This window comes from Callionymus lyra, chromosome 4 (assembly GCF_982586985.1).
Source record: "Callionymus lyra chromosome 4, fCalLyr1.hap1.1, whole genome shotgun sequence".
Classification (NCBI taxonomy): Eukaryota; Metazoa; Chordata; class Actinopteri; order Syngnathiformes; family Callionymidae; genus Callionymus; species Callionymus lyra.
This window is the reverse complement of record NC_141821.1, coordinates 4,321,136-4,340,886: the sequence shown is the minus strand read 5'-3', so window position 1 is coordinate 4,340,886 and position 19,751 is coordinate 4,321,136. Positions and strand designations below refer to the sequence as shown.

Below are 19,751 nucleotides of genomic sequence, written 5' to 3'. Positions count from 1 at the left end.
AACGATCAGGCAGTAGCACAAGCAAATAGCACCGACTGGGAGCAAAAACCCCAAAAGAAAGGTGTAGACCACAAAGGCCACTGACCAGGCCGCCTCAGGCCAGAGGAAGTTGCAGTCGACGCCACCGTCCTGCGCGGGAACCGTGTCCGCAAAGATGATGATGGGGAGGATGACGACCAGGGAGAACCCCCAGACGCAAACATTCACCACTTTTGCCACGGTGGGTCGGCGGTAGCGCGCAGATTTGATGGGATGGACCACAGCGATGTAGCGGTCCACGCTCAACACGGTCAGGCAGAAGATGGACGTGAACATGTTGATGCCGTCCACACTGAGCACCAGGCGACACATGAAAGAACCGAAGGGCCAATGCCGAACGGCCGCAGATGTGGCCAGGAAAGGAACGCTCAGCATGAAGAGTTCGTCGGCGATGGCCAAGTTGAGGATGTAGATGTTCGTGGCTGTTTTCATTTTGGCGTACTTCAGGATGACGTAGATGACCATGGCGTTGCCCGTCAGACCGACACAGCAGACCAGGGCGTAGATGGACGGGATGATGATTTTACTGGCGTCAGGTTCCTGATAGTAGTCGTAGTCCATGCTGGTGTTGTAGGGGAACCCTGTAGGATACATCCCTAAGTCCGAGCTCCCGTTGAAATCCATGTCTTCGGTTACAGGGCTTTTTCTCTCAAATCATCCGTAACTGTGAAACGAATTCTTGTATCTGGTAAAGGTATCTGATCAAAGTCGGGTTTACTTTGATAAGCAGGTTTATTCCAGAACCGTCTCCGACAGGACCACGAGTCCACACGCGATCCGGCGGTTGAATCAATCTGTGCTCACTTGAAGGAACGTTGTCAGTCAGCGTGACACTTGCAGCTCTTGTCGAAGGACAAATGCCATGATGAAGTGTCTCGAGCGCCACAAGGACGACTACTTGAGTTGATGGAAAACCTGCGAAGAAAATAGAACGTTTTTCACCGACACAGGAAAATAGATACATATTACGTATTACATGACATGAAATACTGTTAACATGTCCGTGTCTTCGTGGGAACATTGGAAACCTCCTTGTTTTTTATGGATATCTAATAAACACTTGAGAGTGTTTGAGACTTCAGAACCAGATGTCCAGGTGAGCAACTGGAAAAAGGCTTTTCAAAGGATCTGTATTTATACAAGACAAGCTGAAATATCTGACGTTGTCTGTGTATGAAAAATAATATAATACAAATGTAAAAGCGAGAGAAGAGACACAGATTATGGGTCTAATTATACGTAATAAATATGGTATAAATTAAATCAAATTGGACAATTAGAATTGTAATGAGGGTCTTTTGCCCCCCTTTACCTGGACCTGATCGAGTTACCCCCAATTGACCTTGTTAATCCATCAAGATGAAACAAACACACACTCGTGACACACATATGCGTACACACTAGTTTATATTTATAGATCTGTCCTGATTCTTAAACCATATTCTAATCATTTGACTTCATGCACGTTTTGTTTTTTAATACATACATAACTAGCCATTGTAACTCTTAAAGAGCGCCCCCTGCTGTGCGAAGTTGGTCATTTGTGAGATCTACTAAATCCATACTAAGATACACTATTATTGCACCTACAAATAACACTTCTAAACATGTTTTCTAATCCAAAAATGTTCTTGTTTCAATGTGTGTGGACAGAAAGTTCAGCTTCGAGTCACTTCGTCAACGCTCTGAGGTGATAGAAGAGAAGATAAACCAACTTTAATTCACAAAATATCAATATTGGGGCTGATGAAGCTTCATGAAACAGTGTCAAATTCTTCAGAGGTTATACATTATAGAGCAGATAGTAAAGATGCTTCATGAAGCTTCAACAACACATCACAAGTGTCTAGACACTGACTTATTGAGATGATCAGGAGTCTTCAGTCGGGTTGAAACGTTCTTTTCTACAGATATTCAAGGCTGTTTTTTAAACACATTTTCAGAGATTCCGTGGACTTGCAGCGGCGAATATATTCGGTTTTCAAAAGCCAAGAAACAACTGAGCGTTAGAGCAAAAAAACCTGACAGACGTCGAGCCACACTCTCCAAAATAAGGGAACATTTTTGGAAGCACAGATTTTCTATAACATGAATTATTGAAGAGCTCAAGACTCGGTCGCTCCTTGTTTTCTGCACCTAACGCTACAAATGGCGTCAGAGGGGGGACGGTTGTTTTGAAACCAAATATCTTTCGGTGCCTCGAGTAAGAAACGTTGGATATTGACCAAGAGAATCAGAGCAGTTTGTCTATTTATGAAAGAAGTACAAGTCAAGTGTGTCTTCAGCTAAAAGAAGGACACGAGAGGATCCACTTCAGCATAACTGCCTCTGTGGTCAATGAGAAAGCACCAGGGAAGAAAGGAAAAAGGAGAAAGCACTAATGCAGCAATATTCATCAAGGATTCCAGAGCAACACAAAATACACCAATTCAGAAAACGATCGCTATCAGCAGGCGAAAGAAATGTAATAAACGTTCTTGTTTGGATCTCGTTTCTCTTTGTGCTTGGAAAAGTTTCAACTTAAATTTGACAAAATAAAACATTTGTTCAAAAATATATATAATAAAAAATAAAAATATTGCATGTTGAAAAAAAAAGAGAAAAAGAATAGAAAACAAAAAACACTGTAAGAATAGCAAAGCAGATACATGTTATATTAGCAAGATAATATAATATATTATATATATATATGTATTTATAGTAAGAGAAGCAGCCAAAAGAAAATAACTAAGTAAATTAATATATTTCTTAATTTTTAATTTTATTTTGCTGTGATTTTCATTCATGTGTGTTTATGTTCTTTGGGCTCAGAAGTGAAGTTCCATCTTAGATTGGCATCGATGATAAATATATTATATAAAGAAAAAGAAAATATTGGAGTTATAAGATTATAATGTTGAATGAAAAAACGTTGAACAGGAATCGAAAATGAAAATATTGTTGGAATAAAATGTTGGCAAAGTTGATGAAGGAAAAGCCAAAATCCAAAATACATCGAAAAATATATTTCTAAAACTTTTTTACATGTTTTTTTATGGACAAAAATAAGATATTGGCTCAAAGAAAACGTTGAAATTGAAATTGAAATAAGAATAATTGGAATAAAAAATAAAAGTTAACATGGAAAAATCTGACAAATACATCAAATAAATATATGTATTTTCATTATTTTTCCATTACTGTGTGTTTGTCTTTGGGATTAAAGTTAAAGTGTCATTGAAATAAAAATTGAAAAAGAATATTGGAATAAAAAAGTCAAATAAAGGTTGAATAAAATACTAAACACATCAGATAAATATATAACTTTTATCAGTGGCGGCCCGTGCGTTTCACACATAGGTCTTCAATGATTTCAATGGACAAGAGCCGCTTCTGAAACGACTGAAGGCCTCGCGTAGATTTCTTGTGAAGCTCGAATATGATTGGATGAGAGCTCTCACATGACCGTACAATCCTGGAAGCAGTGCAAGCAGGAGGAAAGAAAAGAAATGAAGAGAAAAGTCTATGAGGAATCATTTAATGCATATTTATGAAAAATAAACAATACAAAATTTAAAAATGACTTTATTAAGATCTATGTTTCCATGATTGTGTTTCTTTCCTGGAAGTATTTAGATGTTAGTGACGAGATAAGCTGTCAGAGCTCGACAGCCTCACCTGGACGACACAGACCATCTCGTCTGACTGAAGATCATCAGATGTTTCCTTTAATAACCTGTTGTGAACCGACTCACACTCCAGTATCAAGCTGACGACTACACAACAACACAGGCACACACACATAACTAACAAAACCTGCTCTGGACTCTGGGAGGAAACCGGAGTGTCTGCAGGAAAATGAACGACTTTAATAAGGCTTGAAAGAAAACAACATTCATTTGTGTTTTTTCTTCTCAAGATCCTTTTGCTGCTCATTGTTGTTTCAAGATGTTAGTTCTGTCCATGTTCGTGGTCGTCATGGCAACACATAGATGCTGCATTAACATCTGAACTGATTCTTTCTTGAACAACAACACACATACACACTCTCACACACACACATGTTAACACACACACATTCCCTCTCTCTCACACACACATATGAACACACACACTCTAACACACTCTGACTCACACACACGCGCACACACACGACGTGAGACACACAGACACGCCCCCACACAGATACACACACACAGACAGACACTCACCCACACACAGACACACATACACACACAATCAGACAAACACACACACACGAACATAGAGAGAGACACACACCTACACACACACTCTCAGACACAGACACACACACAAATATAGAGAGAAACACACACCTACACACACTCAGACACAGACACAAACATAGAGAGAGACACACACACAAACACACTCAGACACACACACGAACATAGAGAGAGACACACACACACACACACACTCAGACACACACACGAACATAGAGAGACACACACACCTACACACACAGTCAGACACACACACACACACAAATAAAGAGAGACACACACACACACACACTCAGACACACACACGAACATAGAGAGAGACACACACACACACTCAGACACACACACGAACATAGAGAGAGACACACACACACATACACACTCAGACACACACACGAACATAGAGAGACACACACACCTACACACACAGTCAGACACACACACACACAAATAAAGAGAGACACACACACACACACACTCAGACACACACACAAACATAGAGAGACACACATACTCAGACACAGACACACACACGAACATAGAGAGACACACACTCAAACACAGACACACACACAAACATAGAGAGACACACACTCAAACACAGACACACACACAAACATAGAGAGACACACACACTCAGACACACACACTCAGACACACACACACTCAGACACGCGCACACACACACACACACACACACACACACACACACACACACACACACACACACACACACACACACACACACACACACACACACACACACACACACACACACACACACACACACACACACTGAGCCAGCAGCTCTATGGAGAGTGAAGCTGATTGTGAAGCTGCTGAGACGAGACTGTATTGAAGGCAAAGACTAATGAGAACCTTGGTCTCACTTATCAATCATTTTCCCAGAAGGCTGGAATCTCAGGTTCTTCCACAGGTTGTCACATTTCAAACACAACCTTCACACTCACTTGAATAATAAGAGAAGAACATTTTTGAACCTGAAGGTTTTTTTGTTCTCGTCTCATTTCTAAGCTGCTGATGACGAAGCTCCAGGACACCAGTGTCACATCTGACTCTGACTTCCTGCCGACCAAACACTTCCCTCTGATGGCAGAAGATCATCCTGACCTGCTGAGAGGACGGAGGCGAGCGAACCATCTTAGATAAATGTCCTCTTGACAGAAGCTCTTTGATTAATGACTCAATTAAATTCACTTCTTCTTCAGTCTTCTCTCATTTGTCTGTCCTGACAGAGAGTTCTTCACGGTTTCTCTCGTTCAACCTGGTTTTTCACGCGATGAAGCTTTTCGTGTCACAGTCTGTGCCGTCAGAGAGTTTCTGTCGCATTATGGGATGAAAAAAACATGTGGAATCCAAATTATAAAGTTGCTTCCATTGAAAAAGTTGCATCAGTAAAAAAGTCGGTTCAATAAAAACACAAGAAACAAGTTACAGAAAAACTAAAAGAAATACAATTGTTTCACCAAAAAACATGTTTGAAGTCAAAGAAAAAGTTGCTTTAATAAGAAAAAATAAAACATAATTTAATAAAATAATAATGAAAATATATATTAGTTGATGTTTGTTTTGTTTAATTTTCTAAAAAAAAAATGCTTAAATTAAAAAAAAATCTATCAATCAAATAAAATAAATTAAAAATAATAATAATAATATATTTGTTGGTTGTTTACTTTTAAAAAAAGAAATGGAAAAATGCTTGAATAAAAAAAATCAATCAATCAAAGTTAAAATAAATGAAAAGATTTAATTAAATTAAAAATAATAATAATGATAATATATTTGTTTTTCTTTTTTTTTTTTTAAATAAAAGTAGTTTTTTTTTTATTGAAGTTATCGTTTTAATATTTGTTTCATTTTATTAGTAGTACTTATTGGTCTTAATTATTGAAACCATTTAGTTGCTTCTTTTAATAGTTTTTATTTTAGATTTTGTACGCTGATGAAAGTGTATCCAGACAGTAAGACAGAAGTAAAAACACGGGTGTTGACGCTTTACTCAGTGTTTCATTGTCTTTAATGAAAATCCTTTATTTAATATTTAGAGAATCTGAATCTCTCACTAAAATCAAAGCCAAAATAATCAAGAACATGAGACAGACTCACTCTAGGACCAACTAAACATGTTCAACATGGACTTCAATAAAATCTAGAAATATGTCTTTTATTTGTTTAATCCAAGCCCAGGTTGGAACCATTTCCTCCCTTAAAGCATCCTTTGGAGCGACTGTTCCTCGACGACACTTTTATCCACTGAATTAAACACGAAGGTAATAAATTGCCGTCATTATTTCAGGCGTGAATTATTAACAAGAAAACACACATACTGGTCTCTGCAGATACGATTACCGTAATACTTCAACTAGATCAACATCAGCGTCACATCATCCAACATCAGCGTCTCCAGGGAAGGGTTTAAAAAACGTACACCCCTTCCTCATGTGACCTGTGGGGGTCTCAGAGAAGACCCTCAATGTTGCTCTCATTTCTTAGCCACTGATCTACTCCAAGTCTCTCACCGATGACTCTAATATTTTTCTCGTTCTCCAAGTGTTTCCAGGAAAATTATCTTAAAACATGACCACCATTATTTCCTTGCTCAGCTCTCTTTGTTTTGTCACTGAGGTTCCACTTCCTGTTCTCGTCTCCTCACCTTGATGTTCCTCTTTAGCATCTTCACTCATATTCTCAACACCAGCATCTCTGCCTCTGCATTGAGTGACTGTTGAAATGACAACATGGCATTTATGGTTTGAAGGACTTCCTCTAAAATAAATGATTTAAAAAAAGTCTTATTTGAGGTTTTAAGATTACAGGAGAAGTTGATGCTCTTTCCTTTCATCTTTTATGCGCCTTTCTTCTTCAGCTTTTTTTGCTAATTAGAGTAATACTTCTCTCTTTTCTTTTAATGTGACCTTAACGTCTCTTTAATGTCTCCATGTGAAATGTTCAACTTGGTATTTTTTAGATTAAAATGGAGTCATTTTTGTCATTTTCATCTCACACAGGAGATCGAAGGATCATCTCCTCGATTTCCTCTGTTGTTTTCCCAGTTGAACCTGTTAAAACCTGTTAAAGATAATGTGCATTAACAAGTGCAATGAATAATCTTTTAAATATTTGGGTTATAATATTGGTGTTTCTTTTTTACCTTTTCAGTTGTTTGATGGAAAATGTTTTTCAATTTTAAGCCTTTTTTTTTATTGAATACTTAACAAATCTACCTCCAAAATCAAGGAAGCCAGATTTAGTAAAAAGAAAAATTACATTTAGTTGCTTCTTTTAATAGTTTTATTTTAAATTTTGCAGGTTTATGGAAGTAGAAGTCGATAATTTAACGTGAGATGAGATCAACGGAAAATGCCCTTGATTTTCTCTGTGGTTTTTTGTTTTTGGTCAAATGCTGATTGTGCCGAATTATCTCAACAATAATCTTCCAATTTCTTTAAAAAATAAAAAATAAACATTAAAAAAAGGTCTTGAAAAAAAAAGCCTAATGACTTGAATAAAATATCTAATGTCTGTAGGATCGTCCTTCTCTGAGGTGGTTGTTCTCCCATCAGTTCAAGCAGCACCATTAAGTGAAAAAACAAAATAACAACCTTGAACTGAGACCTTTTTTAAACGGTAGTCTTGGAGCTTTCAAGAGCCGTGGAACGACTCGTTATGACAGGATGAGAACTTGAGAACATTTCCTCGAGAGATCGGACATCTGAGGTGCCTGTCGTTGTGTCTTCAAAGTGTGTTTAGGGTTTAGTGTCGTCGCTTTTAGAGGTCAGTGGGTGGCGCCCTCGATTTCAACATCATGTCTGGTTTTAATACAATGGATGTTCAGAACAACATAGAGCAGACGGGGACATCTAGTGGACTCTTATACTGAGGCTTCATGAAGCTTCATTAAGTCACATAATCCTCATTTATTTTCTTTATTATTATCAATGTATTAACTTAAAATATAAGTAAGTAAGTAAGTAAGTAATATTTATTTATATAGCGCTTTTCGAGACCAGGGTCACAAAGCGCTTAAACAATCAAAACAATACTCAAAAAAGTACATACTTTAAAGATCAAGATAATACTGAGAACAACACAGGAGTTCGAGAAATTCAAGGAAAAGCCTGAACAAATAGAAACGTCTTAAGATGTTTCTTAAAGGAGTCAGTAGATCATCAAGAGCAAAGAGAGAGAAGATTGTTCCAAAGCTTAGGAGCAACAGCCTGAAAAGATTTCTCTCCTCTGGTCCTGAGTCGTGTGCGAGGAACCATAAGTAGATTTTGATCCACAGACCTCAGAGCCCGAGCTGGGGTGTAAGGCTTGATCAGATCAGTCATGTAAGGAGGAGTCTGACCATGAATAGATCTGAAAGTAAGAACCAGAATTTTAATGTTGATCCTGAAAGAAACTGGAAGCCAGTGAAGAGTTTTAAGGACCGGAGAAATGTGAGTTCTTCTACTAGAGCTCAGAATTCTCGCTGCAGAGTTTTGTATGAACTGCAGGCGAGACAGATCCTTCTTGTTAAGACATGAAAACAAACTGTAACAATAGTCCAGACGAGAAGAAACAAACGCATGGATTACAAGCTCCAGATCATGTTCTGACAACATTTTCCTAAGTTTAGAGATTTTTCTCAGTTGAAGGAAACAGTTTCTGGTCAGTTTTCTATAGTGTCGAACAAGAGACATGTCTTTATCAAATACAACACCCAGGTTTATCAGGCTCAGTTTGACAGACTGACCTAAGTCACCCAAGTACTGACTCAACCCTGGAACCTTATCATCAGGAGCAATCACCAGTGTTTGAGTTTTGTCCACATTTAGCTGTAAAGTGTTTTCACTCATTGTTTGATTTCTAGCAAACAATTGACTAAGCTGTTCAGCCTCTGGGGCTCAGTTGGATCAAAAGAGCAGTAGAGCTGGATGTCATCAGCAAAAATGTGATAAGAAACATCTGGAAATCTCTGAATGATTTTACCAAGGGGAATCAAGTACAGCAAAAACAATAAAGGACCCAGAACAGAACCTTGAGGGACTCCACACAACAGATCTGCCGATTCAGACCTCATTTGATTGGCAGATACACTAAAACTGCGCCCAGAAAGGTAAGATGAGAACCATTCTAACACAGACCCAGACAGTCCCACTTCATCCCTCAGTCTTCTCAGCAGGATCTGGTGATCAACTGTGTCAAAGGCTGAGGACAGATCCAAGAGAACCAGAACAGTGAATTTACCAGAGTCAGCCGACATCATGATGTCACTGGACACTTTCAATAAAGCTGTCTCCGTAGAGTGATGTTTACGGAAGCCAGACTGAAACTTCTCATGGATGTCGCTCTGATCCAGGAACAAAGACAGCTGCTCGGACACCACCTTCTCCAAGATCTTGGACAAGAAAGGGAGCTTAGAAATTGGCCTGAAATGACTGAGGTCAGTTGGGTCTAAGCCTGTTTTTTTGAGCAGAGGCTCCACAATGGCATGTTTCAATGCATTGGGAAAAACCCCTGTGGAAAGGGAGAGGTTCACCATATTGGTAACCCAGGGGCCAATTACATCAAATACTTTGATAAAAAGCCTACACGGAAGGACGTCATCTGAGCAAGAGGAGGGTTTCATTTTGTTCACTAGTGCCGAAATATCACCCAAAGATACAGCAGTGAAGGAGGACCAAGAGGAGGAGATGGGCTCAGAGACAGTAGGGGTTCCAAACAAAGGGGGAGAGATTTTCTCTTTGATCAATTTAATTTTGTCAATGAAAAATCTCAACAATGCATTGCTGTCAGCTTCACAGAAGACAGGCGTGATTTGAGGAGCAGGAGACACAAGAGAATTAATCGTGTCAAACAAAACTTTGGGGTTTTTCCTATTTGCTGCTACCAGTTTTCTGATGTAATCAGATCTAGCATATAAGCATATATAGATATAGAATATAAGCAATTCTTTAAGACTTTTCCCTCTTTTTTTTGTCCTTTAAGGGATTATCTCTTTATTATTTTGAATTAATGGTCCATTAATATTTTATTTGCTTTTTTTACTGTCTATTTCCTTTTCTTTTCCTTCCCTTAATGGCTTTGCTGCTTCACAACAGTCACAGTTTATAATGTGGCCCCTGGGAGAATGTCAATTGCCGACCTCTGGTTGAGTTCACCTGTGTCGATAGTCGTCTAAAAATCAAATACTTCTCTTAGTGCACTGGCAGTTAGTATGCATCAGGATAGTGTACGTACTAACTAGTATGCAAATGCTCGACAGATAATAGGTTTCAAATCAAACTCTGCTGCTACGCGCTAACAGGAAATGACCCGACAGCTTTTTCTTCTACTACTATTTAATGATGTAACTTCCGTTTACAACGTCAACATGACTAAGATGGCGGTCGTTTGGGGTACAAAGTGTCCATCGATCCATACTCAGTTTTGTGGGCGTTTTAGTGACAATTGAGTGTGCATGGCGCACTACATTGCGCGTACTAAGAATTTAGGATTTCATTTAAGAAGTTCATTTTTTCCTCATTTATGTACACTCAGCCCATCTTGTCAGAAAAAAACATAAATGTCGATTTTTTTGCTAATTTATTAAAAAAGTAAAATTGAAATATCACATGGTCATAAGTATTCAGACCCCTTGCTCAGTATTGAGTAGAAGCACCTTTTTGACCTTTTTTAAAAATTGCTAGAAATTCTACATTTCTGGGGTTTTTTCTGTCAAGATCTGTCTGTACATTAATGAGAGGGGAAAAAATGAACTTAAATGATTTTAGCAAATGGCTGCAATTAGGCCTGCACGATATATCGACAAAATATCGATATTGCTCTGTTGGCACGTGCGATATGCATATTGAAAACATGTGCGATAATTTATAATGTTTTATTGTATAAATACATTTCTTAAATGCGCACTTTGACCAATCAGTGTCACGTTCTGTAAAGTTGTCAATTTGTACTTCTATGTCTCGTTGTTGTTTACGTCTCCAGCTGTCTGTGAACTTGCTAGGCCTGGTTGCTATGGCGACGCATCTAGACCGTGCTCTGACCTACTACTCATACGCTAGTGAAGTACCTTTCATCTCGTCTCAGTTGTTTTCTTATAAGATCGTGAACTTCCAAACAAACCTGTCCGTCTTCACCGTATGCTAACGAGCTAAGTTGTTAGCGTCATTCATAAAGTGTTATGTGTGCGTGTACAAGGAGGTGGAATTATTATTGATTTGGTGATATCGTGACGCGCCGTCGACTTTTCTATTATGTCGCTCAGTTTCACGGGAAACCGATGCAAGTCCCGCGAAACTGAGCGTTATAAGTTATATTTATGTCGGCACCGAAACGCGGAAGTTACCGAAAGGGAAATATTTAATTGTTTTCCTTCTCTAAACCCCCGGACCTCCCCTACTGTACTCACTTCTGCTCGTGCACGCGGATGCATTTTTAGGTGAAAGAAAAAAAATATCGCATTCATTTCCAATATCATGCAGCCCGAGCTGCAATGAAACAAAGAGTGAAAAATCGAAAGGGGTTCTGATTACTTTCCGTACCCACTGTGAATGTTTGGCCCCAATAACTAGTGTCTAAACGACACTGCTGTTTGCTTTGGTTCATAATTGACAATGAATCACATTAAATCCAAAAAACAGACGGAGAAAGAGAAACCTGATCCGTTGTGACGACGATTAAGAAGCTGTTCATCAAGAACATCGTTCCTAGAAAGAAGCGACCGCATCAATGACAAAAGACTTTGATGGTTGTTATGCAAAACATCAATTACTTGTGTTTATGCAGCGGAACACTTGACATATTAACATGATAATGGAACACGGAATGGTTGTTTAATGACTCCCGCGGCGGAACAGATGACTGTGTGAGATTCCAAGAGCGTTTAAATGTTCGTGACAGAACAGGAAGAGAATCATTCAGATTTCTGAAACATCTGCTATTATCGTTGATATAATCAATATATTACATTTTCCAATCTATAACGTTGTAGATTCGTCTGTAAATTTTAAATTTTTTGGACTGCACCCCGCAGAGACATCAATCCATGCGATAAACGTAATAAAATAGTTGAAACCAGATGAGGGTGTAAACGAGCTGATTGGCGGAGGTCTGCGCTCATCTCGTTCTAAACCTATGTTAGCCTACTGTCTTGTTGTGGCACAAAAATAACTACCGTATTTTTTATAGAAATGTTGTCATAAACAGGTTGAACCTGATTATAAGGCGCATAAAAGATACAGTCAAACGTTTGACTGGGGTTGTGTTATGCATCCACTAGATAAAGCTGAAAGCTAAAGTCAAACTTTATTAAGCGTTCTGACAACTCCGTTCACTCCCATGGGAACGATGTTCAAAAGATGTTTAAAAGGCTTCAAGCAGCAGCGCGTGAGACTGGTGTTGTGAGCAGACAAATGTTGAGCGAGCAGCAGTGAAGTTGAGCGCGTGTATGACGGCTAGAGCACGCGTGTATGACATGTTGAACGCACATGTATGACTGGTTGAGCGTGCAGCAGAGTGATTTTGAGTGTACAACAACCAAGACACACTCGCTCAAACCGGTGGCATTAATATCACTCCAAAGACGTCCGCCATGATGTGGTGTGCGTCGTTAATCCCACCCCGTGATGGCGCAACAACGTAATTCAGCCCACAGCGTGTCGGTTCTGTAAAGTCACCCACCAGGTAATGTTCATATATAAGGTTATCCGGATTATAAGGCTCACTGTCGTTTTTGAGAAACTTAATGGCTTTTAAGTTTGCCCTACAGTGCGGAAAATACGGTATATGTAATTATTTATTCTTCAACGTTCCCGCTCACATTTTAAAAGCAGCAGCTGCAGAGCTTTTATCATAATTGTTGCGCTGCCCGTTCTCTTCTACTCTGACCCTCCTCAGAGGAAATGGCTGCTCTGTGCGATGATGGAACTAAATGTTGGCCTCATTTATAGGGTGAAGCTTTCATCTTACTCATGGCTGCTTCCTCCATTATTCTCTCCTTTAAATGGCTATGATTACATCGAAAGAGCATCTATTCTCATTTATTAGGAGTCATTTTTTAAATAAATCCTTACAGAAAACATGAAAGTTCCTGTTAGTTATTGTATAATTCTGTGTGTTCTATTAGTATTACTAATACTACTGTCTATCATGGATGATGACATCTTGTGAACACTGTCATCAGTGAACAGAAAATGCAAATGGAGCATGAATGCTCCTGAAATGATGCAACACTAATAGACTCAGGGACTCATTCATTCCTCGTGTTATTAGTTTGATTAATTCTGAGTTTGTGGGCAGAAGCGAAAAGAAGATATTCCATGTTAATCTTTGTATCCTTTTTCTTTGATCTATGTTATTTATCTTTAGACTTGGATTGTGTCATTTTGCACTTTCTTTTTATTGCACTTTGTTCTTGTTTTATGAATCTTTCGTCTGTGTTGCTGTGTTGGAAAAACAATTTCCAGAAATAGACCTGCAGAGAGATCAATAGAGTCTATCTATCAATGAATCTACCTACCTATCTATCTAGTTATTTATAGTAGGAAGAAACATCACGTAAACATGTACAATATTCATGCAATTAGGATTATTTTCTTCAACCCCACCAACGCTTTTTGATGAATCTTCTTGGACTACACAACTATTAACAACTTCATGTATTTATTAGGATTTTTAGAAGAAGTTATATCACGTTATCATTAAAACACTTAATATGATACTTTATCAAGCTGATTATAAACCTTCATTACACCTTTTATGAATTCTTCTAAGAGCAAAATAATATCTTGTGAATGTGTTTGGAATGCATTACAAAGAGACCTTTGTAGAAACTGTTACCATTTTTCTAATACATTGATATTTTTCCCGTCTTGGTCTTTCCTCAAATCCACCACGAAGGCTGGACTTTGTTTTACAACATTGGCAGGATTTCAGTGTTTTGGACACTTGAACGTGGAAGGTTTTGCTAAAATGTATCTCAACAGAATTTTTGAGTGAGTATTGAATCACACTGAGTCAGTTTTGTTTCTACATATTGAAAGTTAAATGCAGCCTTAAAAAACGGCTTGTCCACATTTTTATTTTAACCGTTTGGTTCAAAGTCTGATGATATGGTGAGTATTTAGTTAACAAGTTTGCAAAGGATTGTGGGAATGTTAGGAAAACACATGGTCAGCCATCTTTATGGTCCTTTTTATGGGTGATTTTTCTTTTAGCATGGTGACTTTATTTGTAAACAAATGTCGTAGTGATGTGTCAGTAAAGCTTCACAAAGCCTTATTTTCAGAGTCCACTAGATGTCACTCTCTATTCATTTTAATCAGCTATTTAAATGAAACCTTCCATTGTTTTTAAACTGAGGGCGCCACCTACTAACATCTAAAAAATATGACACTGTTTCATGAAGCTTCGTCAACACTCGTCAAAACTATAGTTTTGTTGAGTTGGTCATCATGACACATTGACGTCCGTCTGGGTGTAACATTAACTCTAGAAACAAAAGTTCTGTTTCACAGTCATCATTCCATACAAACAACGCCTGAACACAAACTCACATGTCGGCACAAAGTCACTGAAGGCTTCCAGACACACACACACACACACACCATCGATGGCATACAATCAAACATACGTAGAAGCAAATACTTGAAACAGTCCAGAGCTGTTGCTGATTGAGCCTCATGGTGATGTTCTTCCACTCAAATGTATTTTCTTTATTTATTCAAAGCTCAAATGTTGTTGTGTCCCTGAGCAAGACACTTGACCATGATTGCTACTGATGTTGGAGCTGGTGCGCTGCATCGCAGCCTACTCCCACCAGTGTGTGATCGTGTGTGTGAGTTGGTGAGTGTAAAGTACTTTGGATGCTGCATAAGCAAAGGAAAGCATATACTGTAAGTAAGAGCCATTTATCTGAACATCTCTCTGTGAATATAATCTTGGCATTTGACTGGTCCTCGATGCAAAGAAGGTTGGGGACCCCTGATGGATTAAGGGTCACTCGATCAGGTCAAGGTAAAGGGGGCACAAGTGGGGCAGGAGATTTTGAAGAAAGATGAATTATATACCAAGTAAGGAAGATTTCTGCTCATTTTCGTTCATTGTAAGGGGGCACACAGGGGGCAGAAGACCCCCCTAAATTCCCCCCACATTTAAGATATACAGAATGAGATTAAAATGAAAGATTTCTTCATAAATTCATTTTCATCGCCCTTCTGATTTTTTGTTCTATTTATTTGACTAATCCGTTTTTGCTGAAAGCCTGTATAAAGTATTTATTGATTCATATTTTGGATTTGTTCAAACAGGGACATTCATTCAGGAGATACATTTGCAAAGGATTGTGGGATTGTTCATTAGTAGACGGATAAAAGACAAGATATGCCTGAATGAGTAACAGGTATAGCAGCAAATTTAATTTTTAAAAGTAGTGTTTTTGAAAATGTAAAATGGTATTCTGAATGCTGCTTGTTATTTAACAATGATCTAAAGTTCGGTGCAGTTGTGGTGGAGATATTCACGTATATAAACGTGAAAACACAGGTTGTTGCAGCAGGAGTTGCCTTTTCTGTACTTTAAAAAACTTTAAGGATCTTTCTCAACAAACATCATCCCAGAAAGTCAACGGTTGTTCTCCCTGGATATACAATATTCAGTGTCTGAAAATAATGTCTAATAAGGTTTGATTTGAGGCTGAATGAGGATTGATTGAAGCCAGGAATAGATTTGTCTGCTGCGTGATTACAAACACTTCCTGCCTCTCATTATTCATTCATGAATATTTCATCTGAATCCGCTGTAAAAAAAAAAACTCACAGACACACGAGCCTCACCTGTCAAGACGTCTCTACCAGGTGACGCTCAAGAGTGATGGATGAACATGTTTATAATGAACTTGCAGAGTCAGAGTCGCTTAAAGACGACAGTAAATCACAAACAATAATTCATCTTTTTTTTAACCTTGTTTTGTTCAAATAAAATATCTTTTCTGATCAACTTCTGTGGATCAAACTCACCATGGGTCCAGGCAGCAGAGACGCCTCTCGGTGGAGCAGACTGATGATGAAAGAGAGGAACACATCCACCCCTGAGCCGTCCTCGTCCCTCTCACCTGCTGAGTCGACCTCTCACCGGCTCTCCATCGTCTGCCTCCTCTGATGCTGGAGCTGCTTAATGCTGCTGCACTCTCAGCTGCCTCTCCACACACTCTCATCCCCCTCTCTCTCGCTCTCTCTCTCTGCTTTATTTTGCATCTCCCCCCTCTCTCCCTCTCCTGGCACACTCACCTACTCTGCCCTCCTTCATGTCTAGTTTTCGAGCAGCACCTGCATCTCTGGATGATGCATGCGCCCACATGTCTCTGACCGAACCACGAAGAAGTTGGATGTGCTGGAGGGAATGATCCGGCAGCGAGAAGAAGAGGCATAAATTATGAACACGTGTTTCTCAGAGAAGAAGATTACTGCAGGAATAATGATACATTTTTGGTCCACAAGCTCTCCTTTAAATGGGTTCTTCCACACGGTTGCACGAGGTTCCATCATCCTCTGCGAAGATGATTCCAAACGAATGAAGTAGTTGGTCTTTGGTCCACAACTGTGGAGTGATTATGAAACCTTTGACAGGTTTCATCGGAGGTTTGTAGAGAGAAGACACAGGGTAAGCTAATGTGAACACTATAAATGTTTTATATATTGAAGTCTTCCTTTCCAAGATGCAGTAAGTCCCTCATTATGACCATGTTTTTAACTTATTACTTTATAAATTTGCTCCCAAATCTGGGCGAACGAGAGGTTACAGCCAGATGGACAGGCCCCGCTTTGTTTATACAACGATTCCCTTGGAGGTGGAGACTTCCTGGATTGATGACGCGATAACTAGTCACAGCATAGTAGTTATATTCAACAAGATTTCATCTCCATAAAAACAGTGTTTTCAGTGGGCGGGGCTTAAGATCATTTTCTAATGTCAATTTTCGATGAGTTTTGGTTGGACCCAGGTACTCTGTGTTTCAAGATCCTCAAATTAAGATTTTATTTAAAAAGAAAAAACTATTTTTAGAAGTTCATCTACTTGTATAAGTAAAAAAAATGAATGAATTTGATCCAATTCTGTGGATTCTATTATGAATGAATATGGTCTTACATTCGTGCCTTTAACTCTTAACAACCCTGTGTGTTTGGCTGAAATGTCACTCTAATTCTGATATCTGATTGTTCACTTACATCATGTTGGACCATGAGATTTAATATCTTTCACCCAAACATTATCTTGTCATCATAATCAGGAACAAATGTTTTGTCTTCACACCACGACTCAAGTCACAGTTTTTCTTCTAGATTGTCGTCAGTTATGATGAATCCAGAGACGTGTTGCTGCTTCATTCAGTACCAAGTGTGTCGTAGCAGAACCAGACGTTTCACCCACAGTTCTACTCTTGAGTCCAAATAGGTTTTTCATTCATCGGCTGTTTTCACTTTAACAAACTCTTTGTGTTACTCCAGACGTGTGCCAAGGTCGTAATTAACGGGTTAGCTAGCGTTGCAACACTGCTAAATATTTAAAGACAAGTGTGTGCTTTTTGTGTTTAAACATGCGTCTGGAATAAAAGACGGAACGAATGGATCTATGAGCTCGCATGATTTAGTCGCATTAGTCAAGGTTAACAATCCGACGTCAATACAAGTGCTGATGGGAGGTTTGAGGCTGATGGTTGAGTCTCAATCCGATGGAGAAGGTCAAGCGTTAAGCAGCTCTCCAGTGACCCGGCAGCCTCTTGCACATGCACAGCTTCCGTCGGCTCAGGTGTTGCATATGGAAGGTTGTGAAGGCGGCCATCTGTCCTCACGAAATGGAGATCGGCTCACCGGATGGCGGCCATGATTAGTGATGATGTTGTAATGTCAACCGTTGGTCACGCGACATGATGGTCCGATCACGCTTCATTTGTCCTGAAGGTTCAACATTTTCAATCGAAAAAAGCGTGTGGTGGCTCTCGCTCTACCACTTGTTTCTTCTTCAAACTTTTGATCCTTCAAAGTAAAAGCCTTTACACAGAGTCACTATACCTTTATTTAGTTAAGATATTTGAGTTTTACTTTACTTGAATTTAATGAATATAAATAATAGACCAGGGTCACAAAGCACTTCTATTGTTGGATTTCCGGACCTAAGTTTAACCAATTAATAAAAGACTAACTAAGACTTAATTTATGAATAATTAAAAAATTAAAAAATTAAAAATTAAAAATAAAAAAAATAAAAATGTACTCTATAAAATATTTTTTCCGATTATAATTATAATGATTCATTCTTTTCTTTTCTTTTCTTCTCCTTTGTTAGATATAGAACTCCACTAAAATTTGTAACCTTATTTTCCATTATTAACCAATTCAATTTAATTTAATTTTAAGTGTCTTATCGTTACAACCAATTTATTATCTTTATTTTAAAGTTCCCCAAAGAACTGTTAAACTCTAGTATTTCAAATTGGTATTTATTTTAGGTTTATTCAGGTTCATTTTGTCATGTAGATGAAGACTAGTAATTTTCAATGCTTATGTAATTCAATTCCTTCAATAAATTACACTTGCTAGTCCATATTTTAATTTAGAACTCAACTTGTTTATTTTCCATCAATCTCTTGCTCTAGTTCTTATTTTTTGATCAACTTAGATTTAAGGTATATTTACCCTTAACAAAGTTAATTTAAAGATTGATATGATTCTGTAGTTTCTAAATAGATTATTTACTATTTTCTTTCCTGAAGGCATCATTTATTAATTTATTCTTACATTTTCCAGAGTCAATTTCTTTTCCCTGCTTTATATTTTTTGTTAATGTTTATAGTTGCCTTAGAATGTTAGAAGCAGCTTTAGAAACATATTTCCATTTCTTATTGACTGCTATTGATGTAGATAAAAGTATTCTATTTTAATTTATTAAAAAATTATATATATAAATTCTGAAAATATGTTTCAATCATAACAATATGTTTTCTGTTATTTGAAATTTCCTCCAATGTTTGGACAATTTCCAGCCCATCTGATTGTCCTTTTAAATATATAACACAAATATGTTCCTTCTTTTAGCATTAAGTAAAGTCTTATTAGTTTTAGGGAAGTTGTATTTATCTCAAATCATGATTTCTTGTGTTTGATTATTTACACATCTTAACTATTTCACCACATGTCCAAAGAGTAGTTTCCTAAAACTACATTTGTTCATATATATATTTAAAAGTATGCTAGTCAAGTTTTTAGCTTTACTCATGCTGGCTCATGTTTCTGTCTCTTCTGAGAAGGAGATCTTTTGATATATTTAAAAGTCTGCAGTGGACAGTGGCTTCTTATTTCTCCCTCACTGGAGCTTCTCAACACCACCTCTAACAGGATAAGATCAGAAGTTATGAGAAGGTCAGTTATGCATCTATTCAGGTGGTGATGAGGATATTGTGTGTGTGTCATGAGTTGTGTATTCATT

The 19,751-nt window shown here is 38.1% G+C and overlaps 1 protein-coding gene across 1 annotated transcript in view; it reads right to left on the bottom strand.

Moving 5' to 3' along the window:
• sstr1b (somatostatin receptor 1b) overlaps window positions 1-16,405 on the bottom strand; it is an 18,922-nt gene extending 2,517 nt beyond the window's left edge. Inside the window, exons 1-2 of the mRNA XM_087788466.1 lie at window positions 16,286-16,405; window positions 1-954 (exon numbers count right to left, since the gene is read on the bottom strand). The exon at window positions 1-954 is cut by the window's left edge and continues 2,517 nt beyond it. Coding sequence (XP_087644592.1) covers window positions 1-663 — 663 coding nt within the window. The 5' untranslated portion in view covers window positions 664-954; window positions 16,286-16,405. The remainder of the gene's footprint in view (window positions 955-16,285) is intronic.
• Window positions 16,406-19,751: the final 3,346 nt, after the last annotated feature.